The sequence below is a fragment of the Anthonomus grandis genome, chromosome 18 (genome assembly GCF_022605725.1).
Source record: "Anthonomus grandis grandis chromosome 18, icAntGran1.3, whole genome shotgun sequence".
NCBI classification, from domain to species: domain Eukaryota; kingdom Metazoa; phylum Arthropoda; class Insecta; order Coleoptera; family Curculionidae; genus Anthonomus; species Anthonomus grandis.
The window spans coordinates 5786958-5813078 of record NC_065563.1 but is presented as its reverse complement, the minus strand read 5'-3'; the positions used below and the strand labels follow the sequence as shown (position 1 = coordinate 5813078).

At 32.9% G+C, this 26121-nt stretch overlaps 1 protein-coding gene across 9 annotated transcripts in view; it reads right to left on the bottom strand.

Moving 5' to 3' along the window:
* LOC126746905 (tropomodulin) overlaps positions 1-26121 on the bottom strand; it is a 152485-nt gene that overhangs the window by 39683 nt on the left and 86681 nt on the right. For all 9 annotated transcript variants that reach the window (XM_050455325.1, XM_050455324.1, XM_050455319.1 and 6 more), the window contains 2 exons: positions 21210-21461; positions 321-468 (listed from right to left, as the gene is read on the bottom strand). In XM_050455325.1, coding sequence (XP_050311282.1) covers positions 321-468; positions 21210-21461 — 400 coding nt within the window. The remainder of the gene's footprint in view (positions 1-320; positions 469-21209; positions 21462-26121) is intronic.

Below are 26121 nucleotides of genomic sequence, written 5' to 3'. Positions count from 1 at the left end.
AGGACGAGAGTACAGCCTTATTAATAATTAAATGACAAACCTACGTTATACCAATGTTCTTAAGTCACGCCATTTTACTATACGTAACCTAAATTATTTAATAATTTTAAGTCGAGTCGATAAAAGCTTGCTCTGTTTTTCCACTAATTGATTATAAATTTTTAATTAACCCTGGAAAATCTCGAAAAGTTAGCAGGTTGACATTACAACACACGAAAATTACCTTTTATATCAATAATAAAGAAAAAATAAATAAATAGCAACCCTGTAAGAAACTTATAAAAATGGTAAAATTAAAAAAAGATCAAAATATTACTTACTTGTATCAATGTTCCTCTGCAAATGGGTAGCGATCCGATGCCTGGCATCGTTATATTCTAAATGCAATCCCAGCCTCAATATCGTCGGATTTTTCTCGATAAGCTGAGTTATTTCCATTTCTATTTTGTTACCCAATATTTGCGTCCTCTGTAAGAATAAAAAAGAAAAACTTTTTATCTTAGAAAACCAGAGTAAGACCAGTGTAAGATTATCTAAGTCAATATACAGGGTGTCCCAGCGAAAACGAAACAGAGTATATAATATTTTTTGTACGAAAAAAAATTTTTTTTACAAAAATCTCGAACACGTCGATTTTATTTTCGAGGGGGACAACTTTTCCTTACCAAGGCACCCTCATACCAGTAACCCTCTTCGAGCCCTAAAATCTTAAATAGAAAGAGGGGTCGTGTGATACCTTATTTTAAAGGTCTTTTAATTCTGAATATAACTGCCAAATTTAAAGTGGCTAAAATTTTTTATCCGGATATGACAGCTTGTCAAAATTGTAGAAACAGCGAAAATGAAAAAGGTATTTTGAACTCTGTTTTGGATAATATTTTTAAAAGAATAAGGAATAAGTCCTAATTTTAAAGGGGTCACTAATTAAGAGGCCACCCTAATACCTGGAACCCTTTACGAGGGGTTGAAAGCGCCCCTTAAATCTTAAATAGAAAAAGGGGTCGTGTCATTCCTTATTTTGAAGGCCTTTTTACTCTGAATTTAAATGGTGACTTCTGAGTGACTGATGGATATCTTGTGGATATAAAAATAGTAAGAAATACAATCTTTACTGCCAGTAAAAGTGGAGAGATAAGAAATACCTACCCTTTTCCTTTTGTGTCTTTTAAATAAAACAAGTTTATTTAAATTACGTCAATTTATTAAATGTTCAAATTGTGCCCCGCCTACTTCCATGCAGGAATACAGGTTTTGCTCAAAACGATGCCTGACGTTTTGTAGAACTTCAGGTGTTATCATCTGACACTCATTTATAATTCTCTGGCGTAAGTCTTCTAGGGTGTCTGGTTGGGTAGCGTAAACTTTTGTTTTTAAATGCTCCCATAAAAAAAAATCTAATGGGGCTAAATCGGGTGACCTAGCTGGCCATTCCATAAAAGGTCCTCTCCTTCCAATCCAACGATCAGGAAATATCTCATCAAGATATTGCCTCACACCAGCAGCATAATGTGGAGGCGCTCCGTCTTGTTGGAAAACGACTTGATCATCATCAGAATGATTTCCGCCTTCCATTATTTCTACTATTCTTGGATATACGGCATTTTCCAAGAGATCTCGGTACATTTCTCCATTCAAATTTCCGGGCAGAAAAAACGGACCAACAATGGAGCCGCCCAAACATTTAACTTCTCAGGGAACTGGGTATGAACTTCACGAAACTGACCCGGATTTGCATTTGACCAGTAGCGGCAGTTATGACGATTTACGTTGCCATTAAGAAAAAAAAGTACATTCATCTGAAAAGCAAATGTTGTAAATAAGACGCGGATTAACAGTTATCATATCACTAAGCGATTCGCAAAATTGCACTCGTCTGTCAAAATCGTCCTCATCGTCATTCAGTTCTTGCACCAGACGAATTTTGTAAGCATGGAATTTATTATGCTTAAGTATCCTATGAACACTACTTTTGCTTACTCCTGTACTCGTCGCCAATTTTCTGACACTTATTCCTGACTCGGCATGAAGTTGACCTAGGACAGTTATTTGCATTGCTTCATTGACAACAACAGCATTTTGAACCTCACGCTTTTTATTTAAGACACTGCCAGATTCCCTAAATTTAGCAACTATTTCTAGAACGTATTTTCTGTTGACTCGTTTTTCTGGATGAAGGTCATTAAATTCTTGTACCGTTCTATTGGCACAATTGTTATGCCGAAAGAAAAACTCTATCATCTCAACCCTCTCTGCAGTAGAATAAACCATTGCTAACGGTGTTTCAACACGTAAAAGACTGGGTAATAATTTAAAACTATTTAAATAAATGCTGCTTTATGAAAAAAGTACCAATGATATTTAGCAAGCTAAATAAATTCTTCAGATACTTGTGTTTGCATTTTATTTGGTATTTTGTTTTTATTTATGATATGCTGATAAGGTGTAATAACAATAATATTAACAATACTAATACATTTTTAATCATGTTTTAATGATCCAATAAAAAAAATTGTAAGAAAGGGTTTCAGGCATAAAGGTTTATTTAAAGCATTTTTTCCAGAATTTTATTTGGCTTTCATATCCAGAAGAAATCCATCAGTCACTCAGAAGTCACCATTTAAATTTAAAGTGAAAACGCTTTCAACATAAGGTATAACACGATCCCTCTTTCTGTTTAAGATTTAAGGGGTGCTTTCAACCCCTCGTAAACGTATTCCAGGTATTAGGTGGCCTCTTAATTAATAAGTGACCCCTTCGAAAATAGGATTTCCTTGTTCTTTTAAAAATATTATTCAAAAAAGAGTCCATAATACCTTTTTCATTTTCGCTGTTTCCGCAATTTTGACAAGCTGTTTTATCCAGAGAAATAATTTTAGCCACTTCAAATTTGGCAGTTATATTCAGAATTAAAAGACCTTTTAAATAAGGTATCATACGACCCCTCTTTCCATTTAGGATTTTAGGGGTGATTCCACCCCCTCGAAGGGGGTTGCTGGTATGAGGGTGCCTTGGTAAAGAAAAGTTGTCCCCCTCAAAAATAAAATCGACGTGTCCGAGATTTTTGAAAAAAATTTTTTTTTTCATACCAAAAATAGCTGTTTCGTTTTCGCTGGGACACCCTGTATATACTAAGTTGGTAAATTAATTTAATCTGTGTATGGATGTTGATGAGCCTACTAGATACTATGTGTTTTCTTATTCGATTCTAGATTATGTTTGTACGTATTTTGAAAGGGAAGATGTGAAGTGGAATACTGTGAGTGCTGGACTATCAGACCTTGTTGTTGGTGCATCAATGCCACTTGAGCATTATAATAGAGGTAAAGCCTAAAAAGGCTGAGACGTATATTTCCCAAAAGAAAAGGTTTTTGAAAGGTTCAGAGTAGTTTCTATGAAGACCCATTGGAAAAATCCTACACTTTGATGGTCCTCTTGAGAAATTTAATTAATTCTGTATGTTTGTTATTTAACGATTCCTTTCCCATAACCAATATAAAAAACAAAGAAAAAAACCTTAGATTACACGATTTTATGAAAACATTTAGTAAAAATATGAAAGCAGCATTACATCAAAAAATATTTCTCTCATAACGTACAGTTTATGATCTTTTACAATAATAATTTTTGGAAAATTTATAAGAAAATCATAAAATCTGCCAAATATCACTATTACCAGCAGATTATTTTAAATTCGAATAATAAATCAAAAGAATCTTGAAGAATAGTCCACAAGATAAGAGGAAAACTAACTTTCACTCTGACCTTGATGACCAACCTCACACCTTGATGAATGACTTCTATTGCAATATCGCATATAACTTAAATTATGATACTTGCACTGATCAAGTGGATTTTTAGGAATACTTGGGCCACTCGCCTATTCCTGATGCACCTTTTTTTACACCAGTTTCATCATTAGAAATTTAAGAATTACTTGCACAATTAAAAAATAAAAATTCTTTTGGCTTTCATGGTGTGTCATGACAGCCAGAAAAGAGTGCTTTTAGCTTTATCAGAAACAGCTTTGGAGGTTTTGGCAGAAGCTATTTTGACAGGTTCCGCCCTTCTTGCTTGAAGAAAACTTGTATTATTCCTTTGTTAAGATGGAGATACAAATAATCCTTCAAGCTTTCGCCTAATACCTCTTCTACCCAATTTGACAAAAATAGCGCAATAGCTTGTTAAAAATAAGGTTCTTTCATTTTTAAATAAGCGCAACCTTATAAGTGTGCAGCATTATATCTTCAGCTTAACAATAGGGATTGTGCTGGCGCAGTATTCTGTGAATTGTCAAAAGGCTTTGACTCAATCGCCTGATTACTGTTGAATAAATTGGAGGCATACCCAGAGGAAGGGTTTTGGAGTGGTTATATTTGGTCATATTTGATGGAAAGAGTATAAAGATTGTCAGTGCCAAAGCTGCAACGAAATAAAAACTAGCATAAATGTACCTTAAGAATCAGTGTCCTATTCTTAATCTATGTTAATTATTTGCCTTATATTTTAATATATGGCTCCATCTTTGCAGAGTACCATTCTGTGACAAAAAGGTGATGTGATGCTACTAAGTTATGCTTTATTATTTCTAAAATAAATATATTGAAATTCAAATGTGGCTTAAATGATTTTTTTGTTTTATGTTTCCTAATGTATGCAAATTTCTTAGGTTGTACAGTGCATTAACGGTAAAAGGAACAAATTCATTTAAAATTCTGAAACACCTGTGGTGTGAAATTTTTTTCTTCTTTAATTTTTGGGATACATCAATTAGTATTGCCACTTGCGCGTTTTTTGAAATAAAAAAAAAATCTATACAAGTAGAAACTATGACGTGAACATTCATTTTTGTAAATCAAACATCCTGTATATTATAACGTTTTACAAATCTATGATATATTCTGAATACTTTTTGTATAGCAAACCATATGGTTTTTCAAAAATGACGTAACAGATTAACGAAACATAGGTAATTAAAAAATGAAAGTGTATTTTAGATTTTATGCAACTAATGTTTAATTTGTTGTCCATTTGATTCAATGCGTCCTTTCTAATGAACATTTTGGTTACAGAGAGTCTCAAGTAGAAACTATGAAGCCAACATTAATTTTTTATGTAGTTTCTCACAGCGCCCTCAAAAATTAATGTGTGGACAGGTATTGTAAAAAATCGAATCCTTAAACCCTTTTTTTGGCAGACCCATTAAACGAAGAGCGCTACTTGGACTTTCTACAGTTTAAACTTATCCCTGCTTTAGTTGTTTTATTCCCTGAGGTACAAGAAGCTGACATACCTAGTAACGAGATATGGTTTCAACAAGATGGGGCACCTCCTCACTTTGCCATCGCCGTTCGGCAAGTTCTAGATGCAACGATTCCTAACAGATGGATTGAACGAAGAAGGCCGATCGAGTAACCACCTAGGTCACCGGATATAACCCGATTATATTTTTTCTTATGGGGCTATTTGAAGTCCAAAGTTTATGTGAATAAACCAAATAATGTTAATGATGTAAAGCAAAGAATTCGACAAGAAGTTAGACTAATCGATCCGCAGGTGACTGAACATATGCAATTGGAAGTTATTTACCGACTGATGTAATGGACAACAAATTGTTGTCAGGCATGTAGGCAGTAAAATATTTATGGCAACAATCAGTTGCAATAAATATTGTACATATTTTTATTTTTTAATTTCGTATGTTTCATTAGTCTATTCTATTATATCAAATTTGACAAACCGCTGAGTATGCTATACGAAAAGTATCCAAAATATATCGTAGAATTGTAAAATGTCATGATATACAGGGTGTTCCATTAAACAAAATATATAGCAACACCATAGTTTCTCTTTGAGGTACCCTGTATAGAAAAAAATTAATTGCAAAAAAGCGCGAGTGACAATTGACGTGTCCGAAAAACAAAAAAACAAAAAAATCTGAATTTTAAATAAATTTGTTCCTCTCGTCGTGAATGCACTGTATATTGATTCTGGGTTAAAATTTGAAAATCATTTATATGTAAGCACAATATGCAATAACATTTTTTCTGGACGTTATGCTCTTCATGTCATTATCAATAATTTAAACAGTTCAGTTACCAGAGCTGCATATTTTTTCCCATTGCTTCTGAAGTCTTCGCACTTGGAAATTTAATTATATTAATTTCTTAGCTCCATCAGTTTATTTTGCGTGTGTCCATTCTAGGATATCTTGTGGAATTTTAATCTCATACCACTGATGCAAGCCAATGGTTTTAAAAACATAGACAATTTGAGACTTTGGTTTGGGTTTAATCTATGTGGTTGCAAGCGCACTTTTATTTATTTTTCTAACTCTGTACATTTACAAAGAATGTTTTTTGCAAAAGTTTGCTAACGCCAAAGGATCATTAAAAGGTTGGTTCTGTTCGTCTTTGATAACCAATATGTTGGTTTTATTGTCCTTGTCTTCACCGATTATATTGATGATTTTATCTACTTTTTTAATATCATTCAATTTTCTAATATTATTGTATATATTTTGCTTTTTTAAAATTTATACTTTGTTATATTTATTAGTTTATTAAATGATTTTTATATGCAATAAATAAATTTTTCTTTTTTTAGGTGCCTTAATAAGTTTTTGAAGTTTCTTAACGAAAATGTTTGAAGCGTCTTCATAGTCTTGAATTTCTGTATTCCACACTATTAATTATGGATTTCCACATAGAAATCATAAGAGAACTCAATATTTTACTATTGGAATTAGTTCGTAGCTGCCTATTTATATTATTTGAGTCAAACTCAAATAATATAAAATTCTTTTACTGTATTTTTGTTCAGAATCTGTGATAATACATTCTCTATGTTATCAAAAATTATACAGGGTGTCCCATAAATAATGATAACATTGTAACAGCAAATTCCTTTTGAAAAAAATAATGAGGTTAAGTCAAATTTTCCTAGTCCTTACGTCAACGACAACCAAGGTACGGGGTTATAAACTTAATAATTTTTTTTTTGAGTTTTGGCCATAAATTTAGCGTTTATTGTTCGTTATTAACAAAATTTAAAATATGGTTTTCTATTTCTATAGCAAATCTTAAAATTAACCTTTTTTAAATTATGTCATAGAGGGCGCCACCAGCACCATTCTGATTTTTTTTTCAACTTCCGTAACTTTTTTAGGCTTGGCATAATTTAATTTCTTATTTACAATATGTATTACGCAAACAGTTTTGCTTAAAAAAGGTATACTAAAAAATCTCGCTACGATTAACCCTTTTTTGGGATATTTACTTTTAAAGTTTTCAATGCACGCAACAAAAATGACATTCATAATTTATTTAAATTGCTTTATTAAACTTGGAATGAATGATAAAATATAAAAGGTAAATTAAAAATAAAAATTATGATATGATCTCCATTTGTCTCAATACATTTTAAAATTCTTTTACTGAAAGATGGCCAAATCTTAAGAAATTGTAGCATTTGTTTTTATATTTAAATTGATTTTATTAAAATTATGTGAATGCTCCATTCATTGCTTAAATAAATCATAATATCACTTGTTTTTAATTATCAAGTAAATAAACCAACAATATCTAATGATTAAATATAACTAAAATATATTTTATTGCTCATCTTAAATTAATAAGTGGAACACGTGTATTGGTAGTTGTAGTGTTGCTACGCGGACTTCCTAACTATGAAAATACCCTAATCTTTCTGCTTCTTAATTATCTTTCACTTGTCAAAGTCAATATCGATTTTCACTGTTAGCATTTCCGTTGACTTGGTTCCCGTGTGTTGGTAGGAGCACACGTAAAAGTTACCTCAAATATTGGTTAATTTGGCTTTAATGGACCCTCTTTTACCGCATCGTGCCAGTGACTTGGTTATTATCATTAGAAAATTGTTTCAGGGTTTTCGTTTTTTGGTTTTCTTTTCGATTGCTTCGCCTTGAGGATGTGATGGTGTTGAATTCTGTGATGTTCCACGAGTGATTCCAGAACAGCCTGGTTTCTCCACAAGGAGAACCTAACCGCCACCTGAGCCCCCATCTCTCACAATCGAGACTTCAAGCAGCCAGTTGTCTTGGTGAGGCTCCATGTAGCTGGAGATTAGGTAAATTAAGACGACCATTTTTCTTTATATTTTTTTTATCTATTAATTAAATCTGTCTTTTTAATATTTTTTTATTCATTAACAAAATGACGGCCATTTTTGTTAAAACATTTTTCACATTTCTTTAAAACACTTCTAGTTACCTTGCGCAGGGTGTTTTTATTTATATTATTTAATACATTCTGAATCCTGTCCTCTAGTTGTTCGAGAGTCGCAGGAGGTTTAAACTCGTAAGCTTCATTTGTAACATATCCGCAAAGATAAAAATCCAGGGGTGTAATATCTGGAGTCCTAGCTGGACAATTTACAGCACCGCGGTTCGCGATAAGTTTATTGTTAAATGCTTGCGTTAACAAGTTTTAAACGCCCCGAGTATTATATGCAGGACACCCCAGCCTGTTGAAACCACACATCAGTCCATATTTGTTCTTCAGTTATTCTAGCTCTCATGGTAGGTAATATCTGCCCTTCCAAAAGATTTAAATATATTTGACTTGTCAGTGTTTGGTTATAAATAACCAATAAGGTGATTATCTAAAAACAATTATAGCATTTTACTTGAAAATAATTTTGTGGAGTGGGTAATTAACTTACCATACATACCACACCATACATTAAGTTAATTACAAGTAAGATTTGGTCTACGTTCAGCCACTTCATGAGGATTCTCTTTAACCCAAAAATGACTATTATGTTTGTTGAATACTCCGCATTTGCTAAAAATCGTTTCGTCGGTCCAAATAATTTTCCTGCTGAAATGACGTATTTCTTGACATTGCCTTACAAACCAGTTTAAAAATTCTAATCGTCTTGGGTAGTCTGTATCCTTGAACAAAATTAGGCTTTTATGGACGTTATTTTTTTTAAGGACTTTGAAGTCCTTGATATATTCATGTCAGTTGCAGATTTTCGAGTCGATGTTTTCGGGTTCGCATTAAAGTGGTCTAAAATAATTTCATCGCCAGCTTCATTGTCCCTTTGAGAATTTTAAACAAAACTCACTAAATACAAACGAAAACAACTAGATACGAAAAAAAACTATTTAACACTAACAAGAACAAGAAATGTACAAGATAATATATAACGATCTTAGTATAGTGGTTTTAAAGTCACTTGAATGACCATAAAAACTATTAAAAGTGTTCCGGCGGGAAGACTTATAGACCGGGGCCTGTTTTAAACACATTGCTTTGCATTAAAGGATCGCCAAATTCGCGTGGATTATGGAACAGCGGCAGCGTACTAATGCAAGTGTCGATGTTAAGTGTTGTTATTGTTTTTTTTGTTTATTAAGATGGCTTCTGGAGACCTTTTGAGGTAGCCGATACAGTATCGACAAGTAATGTAGCTAGTGCGGACTTACTGAAAGACTTACATGTTCAGTGTCAAAGAGTAATCTTAAATATTTTTAATTGCCTTAGACCAGAAAGTCCGGATATGTCAGAAAATTCCATAATTACGTATTCATAAATTAACTTTAATTCCGTCGTCGACAATTTGTCGCGTTTTAAAAGTGGGAGATGTTACAGACTATTCTGTGAAAAGAAAAAGAGTCAGCCAAAAACTTAGAAGTGTTGATGAAGCTACCAAAGACGTTATCCGGCGTATAGTATACGACTTTTATAAGGCGAACTTGGTTCCTACATTGGAAATGATTAGAGAAAAACTTGTCGAGTACCCTGATTATGACTATAAATGCTTAGCAACTAATAATGCTTAGCACTCCGGTGTATCTTAAGAGAGTGCGAGTTTAAACACCAAAAACTAAATAATAGAATGGTTATTATGGAATCGCGGTGCATTGTTGAACATTGGCAAGAATATTTACGTAGTATTAAGTTGTATCGGGACCTAAATAGACATATTATTTATATAGATGAAACTTGGTTTGATACGCATGACGTAGTTAAATACGGTTGGATTGGTAGTTCAACAAATTGTGTTTTGAATACGCCATGTTCAAGAGGAAAGCGAATCATTATACTTCATGCTGGCAGTACAGAAGGATTTGTTAAAATAGCTTTACTTTTATCTGCTAAAAATATTTCTGAATCGTCGGCTGATTACCACGAAGACATGACTGTGGCATTATTTGAAAAGAGGTTCTCTGAGCAGCTCCTACCAAACATTCCTTCAAACTCAGTAATCGTTATGGACAATGCATCTTACCATTCCAGGATATTAAATAAAATACCAAACAACAGCTCTAAAAAACAAGATATCATAACTTTTATGAAAATTAAGAACATTTCAGTCCCTAACAAAATCCCCTTAAAAAAGGAGCTGCTTAATACCATTAAAGGTTATAACTTTAAAAATGAGTATGTTATTGATAACATTGCTAAGAATAATGGACAAACCGTTTTAAGGTTGTCTCCATATTATTGTATTTTTAACTCCATTGAACTAGTATGGGGCACATTAAAAAAACAACTCCGAAAGTGCAACAGTTCACCAACATTAAGTGCGGTAGTTATTAAAAATATCCGCAAAATTGTGACAGAATTCGAAACTAATAGATAGAAAAATTGAGTTGAGCACGTAATTAAAACTGAAAGAAAGCATACCATTTTGCCACCTATACCCCAAATAATAATTCAACCTGGCCTTGATGATTCTACTTCTGAGGATTAGTTAAGCATTGGTGAGTACTTTGCAATAATATAAATAAGTGTTTAAGTGAATAATCCTAGTCGACTTTACTGTGTTATAAAAATGTACCTAAGTAGGCAACATAAAAATAAGTTCTCATCTCAAAAATAACCAGATCAACAAAAGAATAGTCAGTAAAACTCTAACTTTAAGTTAAAAATTTTTATTTTATTTTATTATTTTATTATTCACCAAGAGATTTTTATAAATAGCCGCACGGCTCTGACGGCGCGGCGGCAGAATTATCTATGGTTTTTATGGGTCTTTAAGTTTTTGCTTCTTCAAGTGAGGTTAAAACTACTATAATAGATAACGTTATCGTCAACGAAATGTGTTAACCTGCTAAGTCCACTTTTTCACCAAAACGGTTTTTTGTATGACTAATATTAGAAAAAAACCTTGCTTTCGTAAGCAAAACCGCTATATCCATTTGAGAGACACGTTAGCGTATTTTTTGGCGTCAATAATCCCTGCTATCTCCACCCCATATAAATTTGACACATGCAATACTGCTATGTCCAGTATTTGCATTACGATTTGTGTGTAGACGTGCACGTGGTATATTGTTGCTCTTGTATTTTTGACGATTTTTCTTAGTTTTTTTGAAATTAGTTATATTCTAGTGTTTGTTTATGGCTATAGGTAGGTACGAATAAAACAATGGTTCTATAACATAATTTATTAAAACTACGTTGTTACCTATTAAAAATTTGTATTGTTTTGATCAAAAATTATCACCATTTACTAGAATGGAGTTAGCGGCTTTTACATTGTAAATATTTGGGCATTGCGTTTAATTGAAAGGATTAAGCATTTTTTCTGAATGATAGAACAAAAAAGATTTTTTAATGTAATAATTTAATATTTTTTGTAGATAACGAAAAAAATTAAATTAAAGAATTATTAAAAAAATGTTATTGAAACATTTAATATTTCATTATTATTTGTAAATATGTTTTGCCTAATATTTTTAGTTGGTATAAACTGAATGAAATATTATTCTCTTTACACGAGTTAGATCGTTTTGTTAGTATTTAATTAGTACAATAATTATAATAAATTTAAAAAAAGTAAAATTAGCTTTAAATATTCACTAAACTATAATTGTTGCAATCATTTATTAAAAAACTATTTTTTCAGTACTATGTTCTTAACTTTCAGATGAGTACCCGTGGAAAGTTAATGGTTGCCATGGCAAAAGAAGCTTCTAATAAATCCAACTATAAAGAACCATCAACTTTGATTCTTAATAATAGCCAAGAGATTGCTCCCTCTGTAGATAATGAGATTATAAACTTCACAGAAAATTATAATTTTGTACAAGATGCTGAGAATGATGTGAAAGAATGCGAAAATTATTTTGATGTTCCTTCGATAAGCTTAACTGCAGTTGAAAATAATGTTGAATTTGAATTTTTGGAAGTACTTTCCACTGAAAAAATGGAAAATTGCACAACAGAGATAGTGTTTTCTTATTCCGGTGACATAGTACCTACAAGCGATACGCTCTTATCTGAAGATTCTTATGCCGCCACAGTTTTGGATATTATAGATAAATGTTCTATGGATATAATCCTACCAGCAAATAATGAAAATATGGAAGCAAGCAACACATCATTAGTAACAAAAGAAGGCACTCAAAAAGAAAAAAAATGTGACACCCCTGAGAGAACCAAATAGACGTTTAGTTGATCCTGACGAAGAAATTTCAGATGACAGTGATATGGAAATAACTCTAGTACCGTATTCAGACAGCTCTATAACTAGCTCAGAATTAAAGGATTAACCAAAAATTTGAAGTAAATAAGATGGAGTGGTTTGCGGAAAAAAAAATTCAACGAGAAAAAGGTGAATCGTATTTAGGTCGGGTAAAAACCAATAATAAATGGACTTATCAGAAGCCGAAAGAACCTAGGAAGATGAAGAAAAGGTGTGAATGTCAAAATAGAAAAGGGGGTTTATTGAAGTGTAATTTAGTGACTGAACGCATAAGAAAAAAATTATTTGAAACTTTTTAGAAACAATTTACATGGGGTGACAAGAAAGTGTACATAAATACAACAGTAACAGCTCAAGGAACAAAGCGACATCGCAATAGAAAAGAAACGGAAAAACCTAGGAGATCCCAGTCACTGATCTATCACTTAAGAGTTGACGAGTTTAATGTGAGAGTCTGTAGAACCATGTTTTTAAACACATTAGGTATAGGTAGATGGACAGTCCTTAATTGGAAAAATGACTTTAAAAATGAAGACACTCCAAAGCGCCCAAGCGATAAGACTAATAAACGAGGATCGAATTAAACCATTTCTAGAAAGCAATGAACAGTTACAAGAATTTTTAAATTCTCTTCCGGTAATGGAATCCCACTATTGTAGGACATCTACCAATAAAAAATACCTTTTACCAGAATGGTCATCAAAACAATCGCTTTATCAATTTTATGCAACAGATTGGTGTAAGTCACGACATAAGATTAAGCCGCTATCAAGAACAAAATTTAACACGGCTTCTGAATTGAAAAACCTTGCTTTGTTTAGGCCCAAAAAAGATGAATGTGAAAAATGTGCAAGATATAAAGTAAGCCAAGTTAGTGAAGATGAATATCAGTTGCACATTTCGAGGAAAGAAGAAGCAAGACTAGAAGAGGAGGCAGACAAAAAAAACAAGCATGTGTTTTAACTGCAGATATGCAAGCGGTTTTGTTAGCGCCGAAATCACAGGTGAGCAGTTTGTACTATAGGACGAAACTCCAAGTTCACAACATGTGTTTTTATAATTTAATCAACCATGACGGTTTCTGTTTTCTATGGAATGAAACCGAAGGAGGTGTTAATGCCGAAGAATTTGCTTCAATTTGGGCATATTTTTTAAAAGAAAAAATGTTACCTTCTATAAAGGCAAACGATAAAGCTGAAATAATTATATACAGCGATGGATGCAGTTACCAAAATCGTAACGCAGTTATGGCAAACTCGTTATTAAATGTCGCTGTCATAGAACAAATAACCATAATACAAAAATTTTTGGAACCTGGCCACACCCAGATGAAGGCAGATAGCATGCATTCTTGCATAGAAAGATGCTTGCGCAAAAAAGTCGTAAATGTTCCGGCTGAATACATAAAACTTTGCATGACTGCTCGACGAAACCCTAAGGCCGTCGTCCCACCAAAGATACACGACAGCGACGCCACATCGCCGCGATGTCGCCAGCGTGTATCTTTCGTGTCGAACCCATGTTTTAAAATCATTTTGTCCCCACCAACGCTGCGCCGAAGACACATCCAAATGCGTGTCGCCTTCGTGTTGCCGGGAGACTGGACGAGTCAGTTGCGAAGCAACATTCAAGCTGTGTGTGTTGGCGTTTTTTTTTCATTTATCGAAGTTTTGTTTTTTTTGTTTATTATGGCACAACGAAATGCTGAACTGGATTTTAATGGATGTCTGTGCAGCTTCTTAGCAGCAACAAACATTTTTTTTTTTAAATTTTTCCTCAATAAAAGTATGCACCCACTATTTTCTTTTTTTTGCCTTTTTATTTTTTTTTCTATTCCGCAAATACCAATACATTGCAACCACATCCTCGTCTTCACTCGATGACATTTTGAACTAAACTGAACAACTTAACGTAGGAAACACGAAACGCGTATCTTTGGTGGAGCAACTGCATGTCGTCTGAATGTGTCCAGGCGAAATCGTATCGCCTTCGCGTCGCCGTCGCGTATCTTTGGTGGGACGACGGCCTAAACCTTTTATTGTCCAATATTTGGCACACACATTTTTTAAGAGTTTTTCCGATGTTATGGCTTATAAAACTCTTCATCCAGGAAGAGTTAAAGGAGACAGCAAAGTTACAGATATACGTACACACGAATGATGAAGTACACACCCCAGGGCGAAATATTTTATAAAGAAAGATTTGGTGATGAATGGACAATTTTACCTCAAAGAAGAAATGTGATACAAAATAAAGGTTGGATCTCTCAAAAATCGACAAACTTTGCTCCTTTTCATCAAAAGAAATCCTGCTATCTCCAATTTTTTTCAATAAAAAAATATCTGTAATACAAATTGGAATTTTTTATTTTTTGAGATCATGTCATATTACTGCGCCGACATAATATGCTAGCAGTTTTTTATCTGCAGCTAATCTTAAAATATTTCTATGATGTTTTAATGCTCTTCTGACAAATTTGTTAAATTGGAGATAGCAGCTTAACACATTTCGTCGATGTTATAGTCTTTTTAATCTCACTTGAATGACAATAAAAACGATGAAAGCGTGCCGACGAAAAGACCGATAGACCGAGGCCAGTTTTAAACTTACTTCTTTTCCCAGAATTATCTTAAGATGGCGGTACACTGGCAGCATACTATGCCGCGGCGGATTTGCGGCATCGTTCCTCAATAGCAGATCAATGCCCATGCGGCAGCAAAAAAATTGCATTTATTTTAATTGGATTATTTTAAAGCATTGGCGTAGTATTAACTTATATCGTAAATTAAATAAACTTAATAATATAATATATTCAGATGAAACGTGGTTTTACGCATGACGTAATTAAATACCGTTGGGTTGATAATTCCACGTATTGTGTTTTGAATACGCCATGCTCAAGGCAAACGAGTCATTATACTTCATGCGGAAAGTACAGAAGGATTTGTTAAAAATGCGTTACTTTTGTCTGCCTAAAATATTTTTCAATCTTCAGCTGATTCCCTTGAAGATATGACTGCGGCATTATTTGAAAAATGGTTTTCTAATCAGCAAAATTATCCATTTAAGAATGCTAAATAAAATACCAAATACTAGTTTCAAAAAACAATATACATATCATAACTTTTATGAAAATTAAGGACATTTCCGTTGACGACAAAATCCTATTCAAAAAGGGATTAAGGTCTTTCATTAAGATACAAAAAAAACTAGATTCATGTAACTGGAGAACCGCAGCATATTTTTGCACTGATCTGTGTGGATATTGGACAGCTGCATCGCTATCACGGTCAATATTTTGATTAATGCGCACATTTCGTACGATTTCAGAAGGATGAATCCCTTTCTTCAAATTTATTTATCCAAGATTTGATGAGATTGGTACTAGGTGCTTCACTGACGTTGTGAAGAGCATAACGAGCACCCAACCGACGTAAAACTGCGATGTAGGAATGATTTAATTTATAAAAGCTATGGACATAAAACGCACGTTGTTGGGTATCCAATCGATTCATTATTGCATCTGTCAATTCCGACAATAAATTTCGGATTGCTTGATCCATTGCGAAAAAGTAGGCAGTTTAATATAAAAAGGTATTGTATAATAGATGAATTTTTAAACCACATTGTATTTTAAATTAAACCTTATGTCCCTAACTTAAAACATTGTATAACGTTTAAACAACTCATGTAAGCTTTACAATAATACATTTTAATAGTATCAATTCTAAATCTGTTCAAAACCAAAAACATATTTAGAATTGATAAAAATTCCGTCAGATCAAAGCAATTGAAGTTAATTATGTTAGTAAAACTATTATAAAAAAAACTGAATTGAAACTATGAAGATAACTTTATTATATTACCACCCGTTTTTAAGTAAGAATTAAAGGACCATACTAATTGTGTGTTTTTGATTTTTTATAAACACTCATCAAAGTAAGTGACAAGACCATAAACCCTAACATTGACAATGATATTTATAATAATTCATCCTGTCAGGCACATACTACTTAAATATTTTAACCTGAAGTAATTATCTCGAAAAGGGCTAATGGTAGCGAGATTTTTGAAGTACACCTTTTTTAAGCAAAACTGTTCGCACAATGCATATTTCAAATAAAAAAATTAATTATGCCAATCTTAAAAAAATTACGGAAAAAAAGTCGAAATATCGCTGGTGGCGAAATTTACATAATTTAAAAAAAGGTTAATTTTAAGATTTGCCATATAGCAAGCTGATTGATGATTGATGGTTGATGGTACCTTAGACGTTTACGGAGAACGGAAAATAATTTTTTTTTGAAAATTTGGCAACATGGGTTTTAGCTGATGATCTAACGATTAAAAATATTTTGCAATGCAGCGTTGCCGCTTATACCAAAAAGTAGTAGCAACTTTGTTATTTTAAATGGAATACCCTGTATATTTTTTTATTTTCCGATCCGCTATCACTTTATGATTGGTTCTTTATAAGGTGTTCCTATACCTATCTTTCGTGGTTTTCGAGAAATTAATGATTTTCTTTATTTTTTGACGAAAACATAGATCCAAATAAATTTGTATTACTACGGCACTGAAACGCGCAGAACCTTGAAATTATAAACGTAATTTATGAAAGTATTGTACATTATTTTTCACTATGAAAATTTGTTCTACGTTATACAGGGTTGCTCAAAATTAGTGATTTTACCGCTAGATACAAAAATGGTAAAAAGTGTATTTTTTTAAATGGAACACCCTGTATATTATAACATATTCTAAAAGGAAATTAAAATCCCTGTCTAAAGAGGTATTATATTCCTATATCGAAGTAGTTCGGTTTCGGAAATAAAAGCAATTTTCTGTAAAAATCGGAATATTTTGACATATTTGCTTTAGTTGGCCATGAAAGGTCATGATGAAACAATGCTATGCTATTGATGTTTGAAAGTGACATTTAGTTGATTAATAATTAGAGATTTTTTTAAAATAGTGACCTAAAAATTCATTAAAATGGAAAGAAATAGTTATTCAAATGAAGTTTTGATGAATCTATTTATTATTCATGGACAATGTGACAAAATTGTAGCAAGAACATGCAGAAAGTTCAATGAAATGTACCCGAATTTACAAAAAATGGATAAAAGAAAATTTGTGCGAATACAAAATAACTTTATACAATTTGGTTCACAACTTAAAAATGATACAAGATTATAAGTAATTTACAATAAATTTTCAAAATGATTGCCATTGACTTCTAAGCAATTCAAAATCCTGCGTTGTACAGCATGTGTTGTCGCTGCTTGTATTTCAGAAGGATCTAGTTGACCAATGCAATTGATAACTCGTTGACGTAGTTCCTGTTTACTGTTTACCGGTGTCTTGTATACCATTTGCTTCAAATTACCCCAAGAGTACGAGGGCGGGTCAATAAGTCCGTGACTTTTTGGATAAAAGACAGGTTTTTATATAAAAAGTTATTTTATTTTTCAACATAGTCTCCTTTGAGTTCTATACACTTCCAAACAACCTTCCGTCCAACGTTTCTCCAATTTTTTTATACCTTCGGAAAAATATGATTTGTCGAGGTCATCAAAATAGGCATTAGTTTGAGATATGATTTCGTCGTTGGAGTCAAATCTCTTTCCGCCGAGCCACTTCTTTAAGTTTAGGAATAGGAAATAGTCACTGGGGGCTAAATCTGGAGAATAGGGCGAAGAAGGAAGTAATTCGTAACCTAATTCATGGATTTTTGCCATGGAAACTGCACATGTGTAGACCCTTGCATTGTCCTGGTGAAAAAGAACTTTTTTTTTGGCCAAATGTGGTCTTTTTTCTTTCAGTTCCTCATTGAATCTATCCAATAAGTTGGTATAATATTCTCCATTGATTGTTTTCCCCTTTTGAAGATAGTCAATGTGGATTATACTGCGTGCATCCCAAAAAACGGTCGCCATGACTTTATTGGCTGACAAACCCACCTTTGCCTTCTTGGGCGCCGATTCACCCCGAGAAATCCACTGTTTTGACTGCTGTTTGGTCTCCGGCGTATTGTGGTGGATCCACGTTTCGTCCACGGTGACGAAACGACGCAAAAATTCGTCCATATTGCGGTTGAATAACGCCAAAAACTCCTGAGAAATTGTCACACGGTTGCGTTTGTGGTCGATTGTGAGCAAACGCGGCACCCATCTTGCGGAGAGTCCCCATAATATTTATCAAGCTTAGCCTTGGTTTGAGTGATGGTTTTTTTCCGTAAAAAATAATGCTTAATGAGCACACGAATTTCACTTTTTTCCATTTTCTTCTCAAAACGAGTAGTAGTCTGCTATCAACAGCTGTCAAACACAAACTAAATGACGCAGCTTGTTCAAATTTTGACAGGCGTCAACTGACAGACGTCAACAGTTTTCTGTTGACAGGAGCAGAGTTGCCATTTCCATTAAAGGGCGGGAAATTCAAAAAGTCACGGACTTATTGACCCGCCCTCGTAAAAATCAAGTGGTGTAAGATCAGGTGATTTCGCAGGCCAGTCCCAAACGCCTAAACCAGCGGTTATCGAATTTCTCAAATAACTCACGTGTCACCTCCTCAGTGCAATGAGCAGATGCCCCATCCAATTGGAACCAGCAAGTGCGATAATCTTCAAGCGTTAAATTTTCCAGAAAATCTTCTACTACTGAGCACAAAATCTGAATGTATTTATGGGAGTTTAATGACCCGTCGTAAATAAAAAAAAGTTATTTGATTGTCTTTTAGTAAACAAAAAACATTAAAACTAAATTTTTCTTGAAACCCCATTTCCTTAACCGCGTGTGGATTTTGATTAGCCCAAAAATGTTGATTTCTTCTATTAAAAATACCTTCTCTAGAAAACTTTGCTTCGTCTGTCCATATTATTTTTTTTTAGAAAGTTTGGATCCTCTTGAGTGCGTGTCAGAAGTATCTCACAATATTGAATGCGACGTTGGTAATTATCCGGTTTCAGCTGATGAACTTTTGAATATTTAAAAGGATGCATATTATTGTCGTTCAGAATTCTTTGCACAGAATAATAAGTTAGGCCTAAATCATCTGCTGCACTCCGGATGGATGGAAGCTTGTGGATATGCGTGAAAGTAGGCTAAAACATTCACGATGTTGTCCGCACAAATTTTCTTTTATCCATTTTTTGTAAATTCGGGTACATTTCATTGAACTTTCTGCATGTTCTTGCTACAATTTGGCACATTATCCATGAATAATAGATTCATCAAAACTTCATTTGAATAACTATTTCTTTCAATTTTAATGAATTTTTAGGTCACTATTTAAAAAAAACACCCAAGCGTATTCACTATTAATCAACTAAATGTCACTTTCAAACATCAATAGCATAGCATTGTTTCATCATGACCTTTCATGGCCAACTAAAGCAAACATGTCAAAATATTCCGATTTTTACAGAAAATTGCTTTTATTTCCGAAACCGAACTACTTCGATATAGGAACATAATACCTCTTTAGACAGGGATTTTAATTTCCTTTTAGAATATGTTATAATATACAGAGTGTTCCATTTAAAAAAATGCACTTTTTACCATTTTTGTATCTAGCGGTAAAATCACTAATTTTGAGCAACCCTGTATAACAAATTTTCATAGTGAAAAATAATGTACAAAACTTTCATAAATTACGTTTATAATTTCAAGGTTCTGCGCGTTCCAGTGCCGTAGTAATACAAATTTATTTGGAGCTATGTTTTCGTCAAAAAATAAAGAAAATAATTAATTTCTCGAAAACCACTAAAGATAGGTATAGGAACACCTTATACAGAACCAATCATAAAGTGATAGCGGATCGGAAAATAAAAAAATATACAGGGTATTCCATTTAAAATAACAAAGTTGCTACTACTTTTTGGTATAAGCGGCAACGCTGCATCGTTAAAAAAATTTTAAATCGTTAGATCATCAGCTAAAACCCATGTTGCCAAATTTTCAAAAAAAATTATTTCCCGTTTTCCGTAAACGTCTAAGGTACCATCAACCATCAATCACCCTGTATGCTAATTTATGGCCAAAATTAAAAAAAAAAATATTAAGTTTATCACCCTGTATCTTGATTGTCTTTGACTTTCGGACTAGTAAAATTTAACTTATCATTTATGTTTATTTATCATTACCATCCTGTATATGTCGGTACTGGCCCTCCTCCAGTTAAACATGTTTTTTTATGTTCTACCAACTTTTGGCAGATCAAGATCCTTCTTTTAATTTTCATTCGACTTTTTCAGCCGTTCCTGACTCAAAACGGTTAGGATAGAAGCTGTATTATTAAATTTAGCTTGCTATTTTTTTACTCTAATCTGACTGATCTTTCAATATTTTAGCATACTTCATGACAATTATCATTAGACTTTTTTTTCGCGGGCGAAAAGTTAGGTATTCTTGATTATTTATCTTGATCAGACATGCTAATGACATGGAAATATATTTCAAGTCATCAGTGATCTTCCAATAAATTATATACATATTGATATCATGTAACGAATTTATTTCTCCCTGGCCCCTTTCATGCCTTTGGAGGTATTTTCCATTATATTCCAGTTCTTCCTAAGTTTTCGCCATAGCTAATGTCCGATTTTCCATTACATTTTATTCATTTAAAAAAAACTATCAAAATATTGATAAATCGTAATAGAAAATACTGAGAGCTGTTAGAAAAGAATTTAATTTATGTGTAAATGTTTTAACCCAAAAATTATAATTTACCTGATTCGTCGCCCGGAACTCCTCGACGCTCTTCTGACTTAATAGAGACTTGATTAACCTGACCACTACTAACGGTGTAATATTGTTACTTTCCACATTAACTACCCTCAGCTGATTATTTTTTTCCAAAGCCTGAGCTAGTTTTTCGGCATTTCGGTCCGTTAATCCGGTATTGGCTAAGGACAACGTTTCCAGGTGAGTGTTCTGCTCTAGACCCTCGAATAGGTTACTGAACTTCTCGTCGGAAATATTCTAGAACAAATAAATAGGCTATAAGTTTATGTATTAGTACAGTTTTAGAAGTAGAAGTGAAACCCACCTATTTCGCGCTTATAAAATCTATGAAAAACACCGTCAATACTTAATGCAAAATTTTAATTTTTGAACTGCATGTTTGGGGAAGTACGTCCTATAATATGATCGAAAAACCAAGTTAGTTTGAATCCAATTAGGTACTGTTTTGATGTGTTTTAGTTCATACAATATACCCAAGAATGCTATGCTGTTAATAATTATTTATCGTGAATAAATTCCAGTGGGTCATTCTCGGAGAAAAGATTTAATGGAATACTGGTTGAATAGTTAGTTTTCTTGAGGTAATTCTCCGAATTTGTGTATTGTTGAACTTCTTGTTATGGCAGGTGAAAGAAGCAAAAAAGAACTTCCTTGTGTGGTTTATGACAAAAATATTCCGAAGTCAGTTGTAGTCACCTGTAGTATCTGTAAGAAGTGCACATCATTCTGAATGTGAAAACTTAAGTAAGCTTGCAGTACAAAATAATGAGTAAACAAAATAAATGCTGGTCTTGCAAAAGTTATAAAAGCCAATCTACTGTAACAGTGCTATTTTTCCACACATCAAGTGCTTCTTCTGGAAGTGGCAAAAGGTGATACCAATGAGTTTATGTATTTTTTTTACTCTTGAAATGGAATTGAAAGGTGAAATAAGTGGCTTAAGAAGTGAAGTTTGAAAGATGAAGCAATTCGTTGAATGAAAGACTCACTCTTGAAGAAACAAAATGAAGAACAGAAACAAAATAAAAAAGGAGAATACCAGATTTAACACTGTTGCAAAACAACTTTTCTGATATCGAAAACAAAAAAAAAAGAATTCCTTTTAATTAATGGCGCATTTAAAGCTAGTGCTAATCCTGATGTAATAAATAAAGAGGATTTTCAACTACTTAAATTTATAAGCCCACAATTTTCAGAGAGTATTGTAGAGACCTTAAAACCTATCATACCACCAGAAAAATCACCACTAGCAAGTGTGACTTTTAAATGCAGGGCTGTAATGCATTTATATAAAATTCAAAGAGAAATGGGGATTTAAATACAAGTGCCTGTATAATCAATCAAAAAATAAAACGTATTTTTATTAATGAAGGACTTGATAAAAACACATACCAGTTGTTTAAACAGGCCAAGTAACTTTATTAAAAGGGCGATAAATATGTATGGAGCAGGAATAAGTAGTTGGAGTTTATAAATAAAACCGATGGAGATCAGACAATTAAAATAAATGCTATTGCTCATGTGAAAACAATCTTGAAAAGTGCTGAAATTTATTGCTCACGTGAAACAGAAGTTAGAAACATAAATCAGTGTAATATGCTATAATTTAATAGGTGCAAATCTATTTAGCAAAATTGCAGGTAACATCAAGCTTATAAAAATAAGAAATCTAAATGTAAGATCATTATTCTTATGTACGTGATGTCTTACTGAATCATGATTTTGATATATTTTGTAGAACTGAGACTTGGTTAGGGCCCTATATATCTACTAATCTTCAATCTTTTAAGCGACTGATTTAACGATTATAATTTAAACGAAGTAGTTAATGAGACAACAGGGATTACTGAAACAACATTCACTTTACTGGATAAAATAGTGCTTAGCGATCTCACGTTATTATATTTCACGTATTTATATCACGTTATAGTGTTATAAATACAGAAATAATAATATCAGATCATAGCCTTACTGATTGTCAACTTAAGATCAACTAAGAGGGACTCAGAATTTCAACTGATACTGTTCGTCGATGCCTAACTGAATCTGAGGTCAAAAATCACAGCGCGAGGACCAGCTTTGACCCCAGAGCAACGTATAGCACTGTTAACTTTTGCTAGGGAACATATCAATTGGGCTAATGAATATTGGAAAAGAGTTCTTTGATCAGATGAAACCAGAATTTGTCTCTACAACTCAGATAGACGTATAAGAGTTTATCGAAGACACATAAAAGATATGCTCAATGTAACTTCCAGAACACCAGAATATTTGGTGGAGGGTCAGTTATGTTTTGGGAAGGAATCTCTTTAACTGCTCGTACTAACTCGGTGGCTATTAATAATGGCAGCTTAACAGCTGATAGGTACATAAAGGAGATCCTGCAAAAACATGTGATACCATTTGACCCTTACATTGGTGAGAATTTTAGGTGGCTGTTGGGTCAGTACAAAAACTTTACACCTTTAGATGTTTTAAACATTTTAACACATATGTTTTTTATACAGATACGTAAAGTATAAATTGGCATAACATATATCAAACTCGAGGCGCTAATGCTAAAATTACCCTTTTAACTGAAAACTTAATCAAATTTTTTTTAATTTTCACGCGCCTATACGAACTGTAACACTCAGCAGACCACTAGGTTCTTGGTTTACGGATGCCTTGAAACTTATTTTTAAACAGCATGATATAGCTTTTAATAAATTTACACGAAACAAACACACAACTAATTGGAATAGCTACAATGAGCTTCAGGACTTTGCCCTAACATCCGTAAAGCGAGAGTTTTCTATAGAGCTGCAAGACCCTGACAAGATAAGTGCCTATTTGTTATCTATATTTAAACAAAATGGAGCTGATCAAGGTCTCATATTTTTTTTTGAGTCAAATAGACATGACACCACAGCTTTTAACGTTTCGTTCAGACAGAGAAACGTAAAGGCATTAGCAAGTCAAGGTCAAATGCGCCGGGCAATAATGACAGGACACTTTTTATGCTAAGGGTTAGCAAGTTATTTACAGACAAATGTTTTCTTATGTTGACAGTGTCGGTTTATTGGCTTCCACTCAATCCGATTTTCGTCCTAGTGGTAGTAATATTAGCACTTTATCGAATTTAAATGACTCAGTAATTTTCGCCATAAATAAAAAGCTAGCTACTATATTAGTCTTATTCGATTACTCAAAAGCGTTCCGTTTGTGTTGATCATAATCTTATGTGAGCTAAATTCGGATTGTCGGATAGAATGGTTTACTTTTTTAAATCGTATTTATGTGGTAGGCAGCAAGTTGTGCGTACACAAGTGGAAATATCGGCATTGGGCATTGTAAAATTTGAAGTCCCACAGGGGCCCATTTTGTATGCTCTTTTAATTTGATTATACACCTCTAATATGAACAAAACAACTAGAAATTCTCAAATACCGTGTTAAGCCCATGAATAGCAATACCCCTTTGATCCTAAATTTTACAATGATATAGAAGCTGAAATAAACAGTGACTTGTTCAACATTTGTCTGTATAGTAGAAAGCATGAAGGTTAACTACTGTTAAAACTAAGATTATTTTTATTTTTAGCAGTATAAGCCATTTACAGAGATAAAGGTTACATTAATGCTTTAATAATTTTTAAGATATAATAAAAACATAAATAAACCAATATATTCTTTACATCATAGTATAAACTACACTTTAATAGTTTATAGTAATAATCCTAAACTTATATAAAAACAAACAACCATTAACCCTAAAAAATATATACAGGGTGTCCCATTTTAAATGGTTAAAAATGCTAGAGTATATACAGGAGCCATAAAGAAGTAGTTTGAGATGGGACACAGATGGTCGGAAGTGCGCCGTTTCCAAAATACAGGGTGTTTTTCAAAAAAAAATATTTATTAAAAATGCTTATAGCGATTTCAATACGATTTTTAGGTTTTAAATGATAGATGGTGAGGCAACTTTTGCAAAGCTAGTGCAAATTACTTGCAATAGACCTGTCCAGGGACCGACTTGCAGCACATGTACAGGGTGGCCAAATAAGAATGCGAGGTACTGTATCTGGGAAACTATTCATCGTAAAAGCTTGCGATAAAAAAATTTATTACTAAAATGGCCAAGAGAATGACCTGGAAAATATTTTCAAGTTTCTAAAATGGCCGCTAGGGGGCGCAACTGCAATCTTGAATCTAGAAATCTGATGTTTCTGTAAATTTTGCTGAATTAACCTAACAAAAAAAATAGCTGATTATTAAAGTAGAGACTAATCCGAACCTTTTTTATTTGAATAGTTTTGCTGTATCTCTAAAAATAAAGTGGTGGGGGGTGTTCAAAAGTTGGCTTAAAACACACCCTGTATACTAAAAACGCCTTAGCCGATTTCATCAAACTTGGGCTAGTTGAAAAGAGCTATTATTAAGCTACGAATATTATTATATTTCATGTTTTTTTAGTTTTACATCTCGCCGCTAGAGGGCTTTTTTCGGCTTTCTGACACAAATGACTAATTTTCTCAAAAAACTTAAATGCGTTGATATGATTTTTTTTCATAGAAAAATAGCTAAATGATAAATGAAAAAATAATCTTGCGAAAACCGCAACTCGATATCTTGTTCCTAACCTAAAATATAGGCCAAAGAATATTTTATACCCTTAAATTTTAATTTTTTTATACTAATTATTTTGGAATTTTTTAAAATTCACTACTTTTGAAAACAAAATTTACCATTTTTGAAAATATTACCTAATATCACTAAAAGGTAAGTATTAATAATGCTTACATCAAAAATCAGACCTATTTTATGTTATATATTCACTATGGATATAATACGAAAAAAATAATTATTAGAAAGCAGGCCATGGAATGCAACAAAACAAATGTCTACTCAAATTA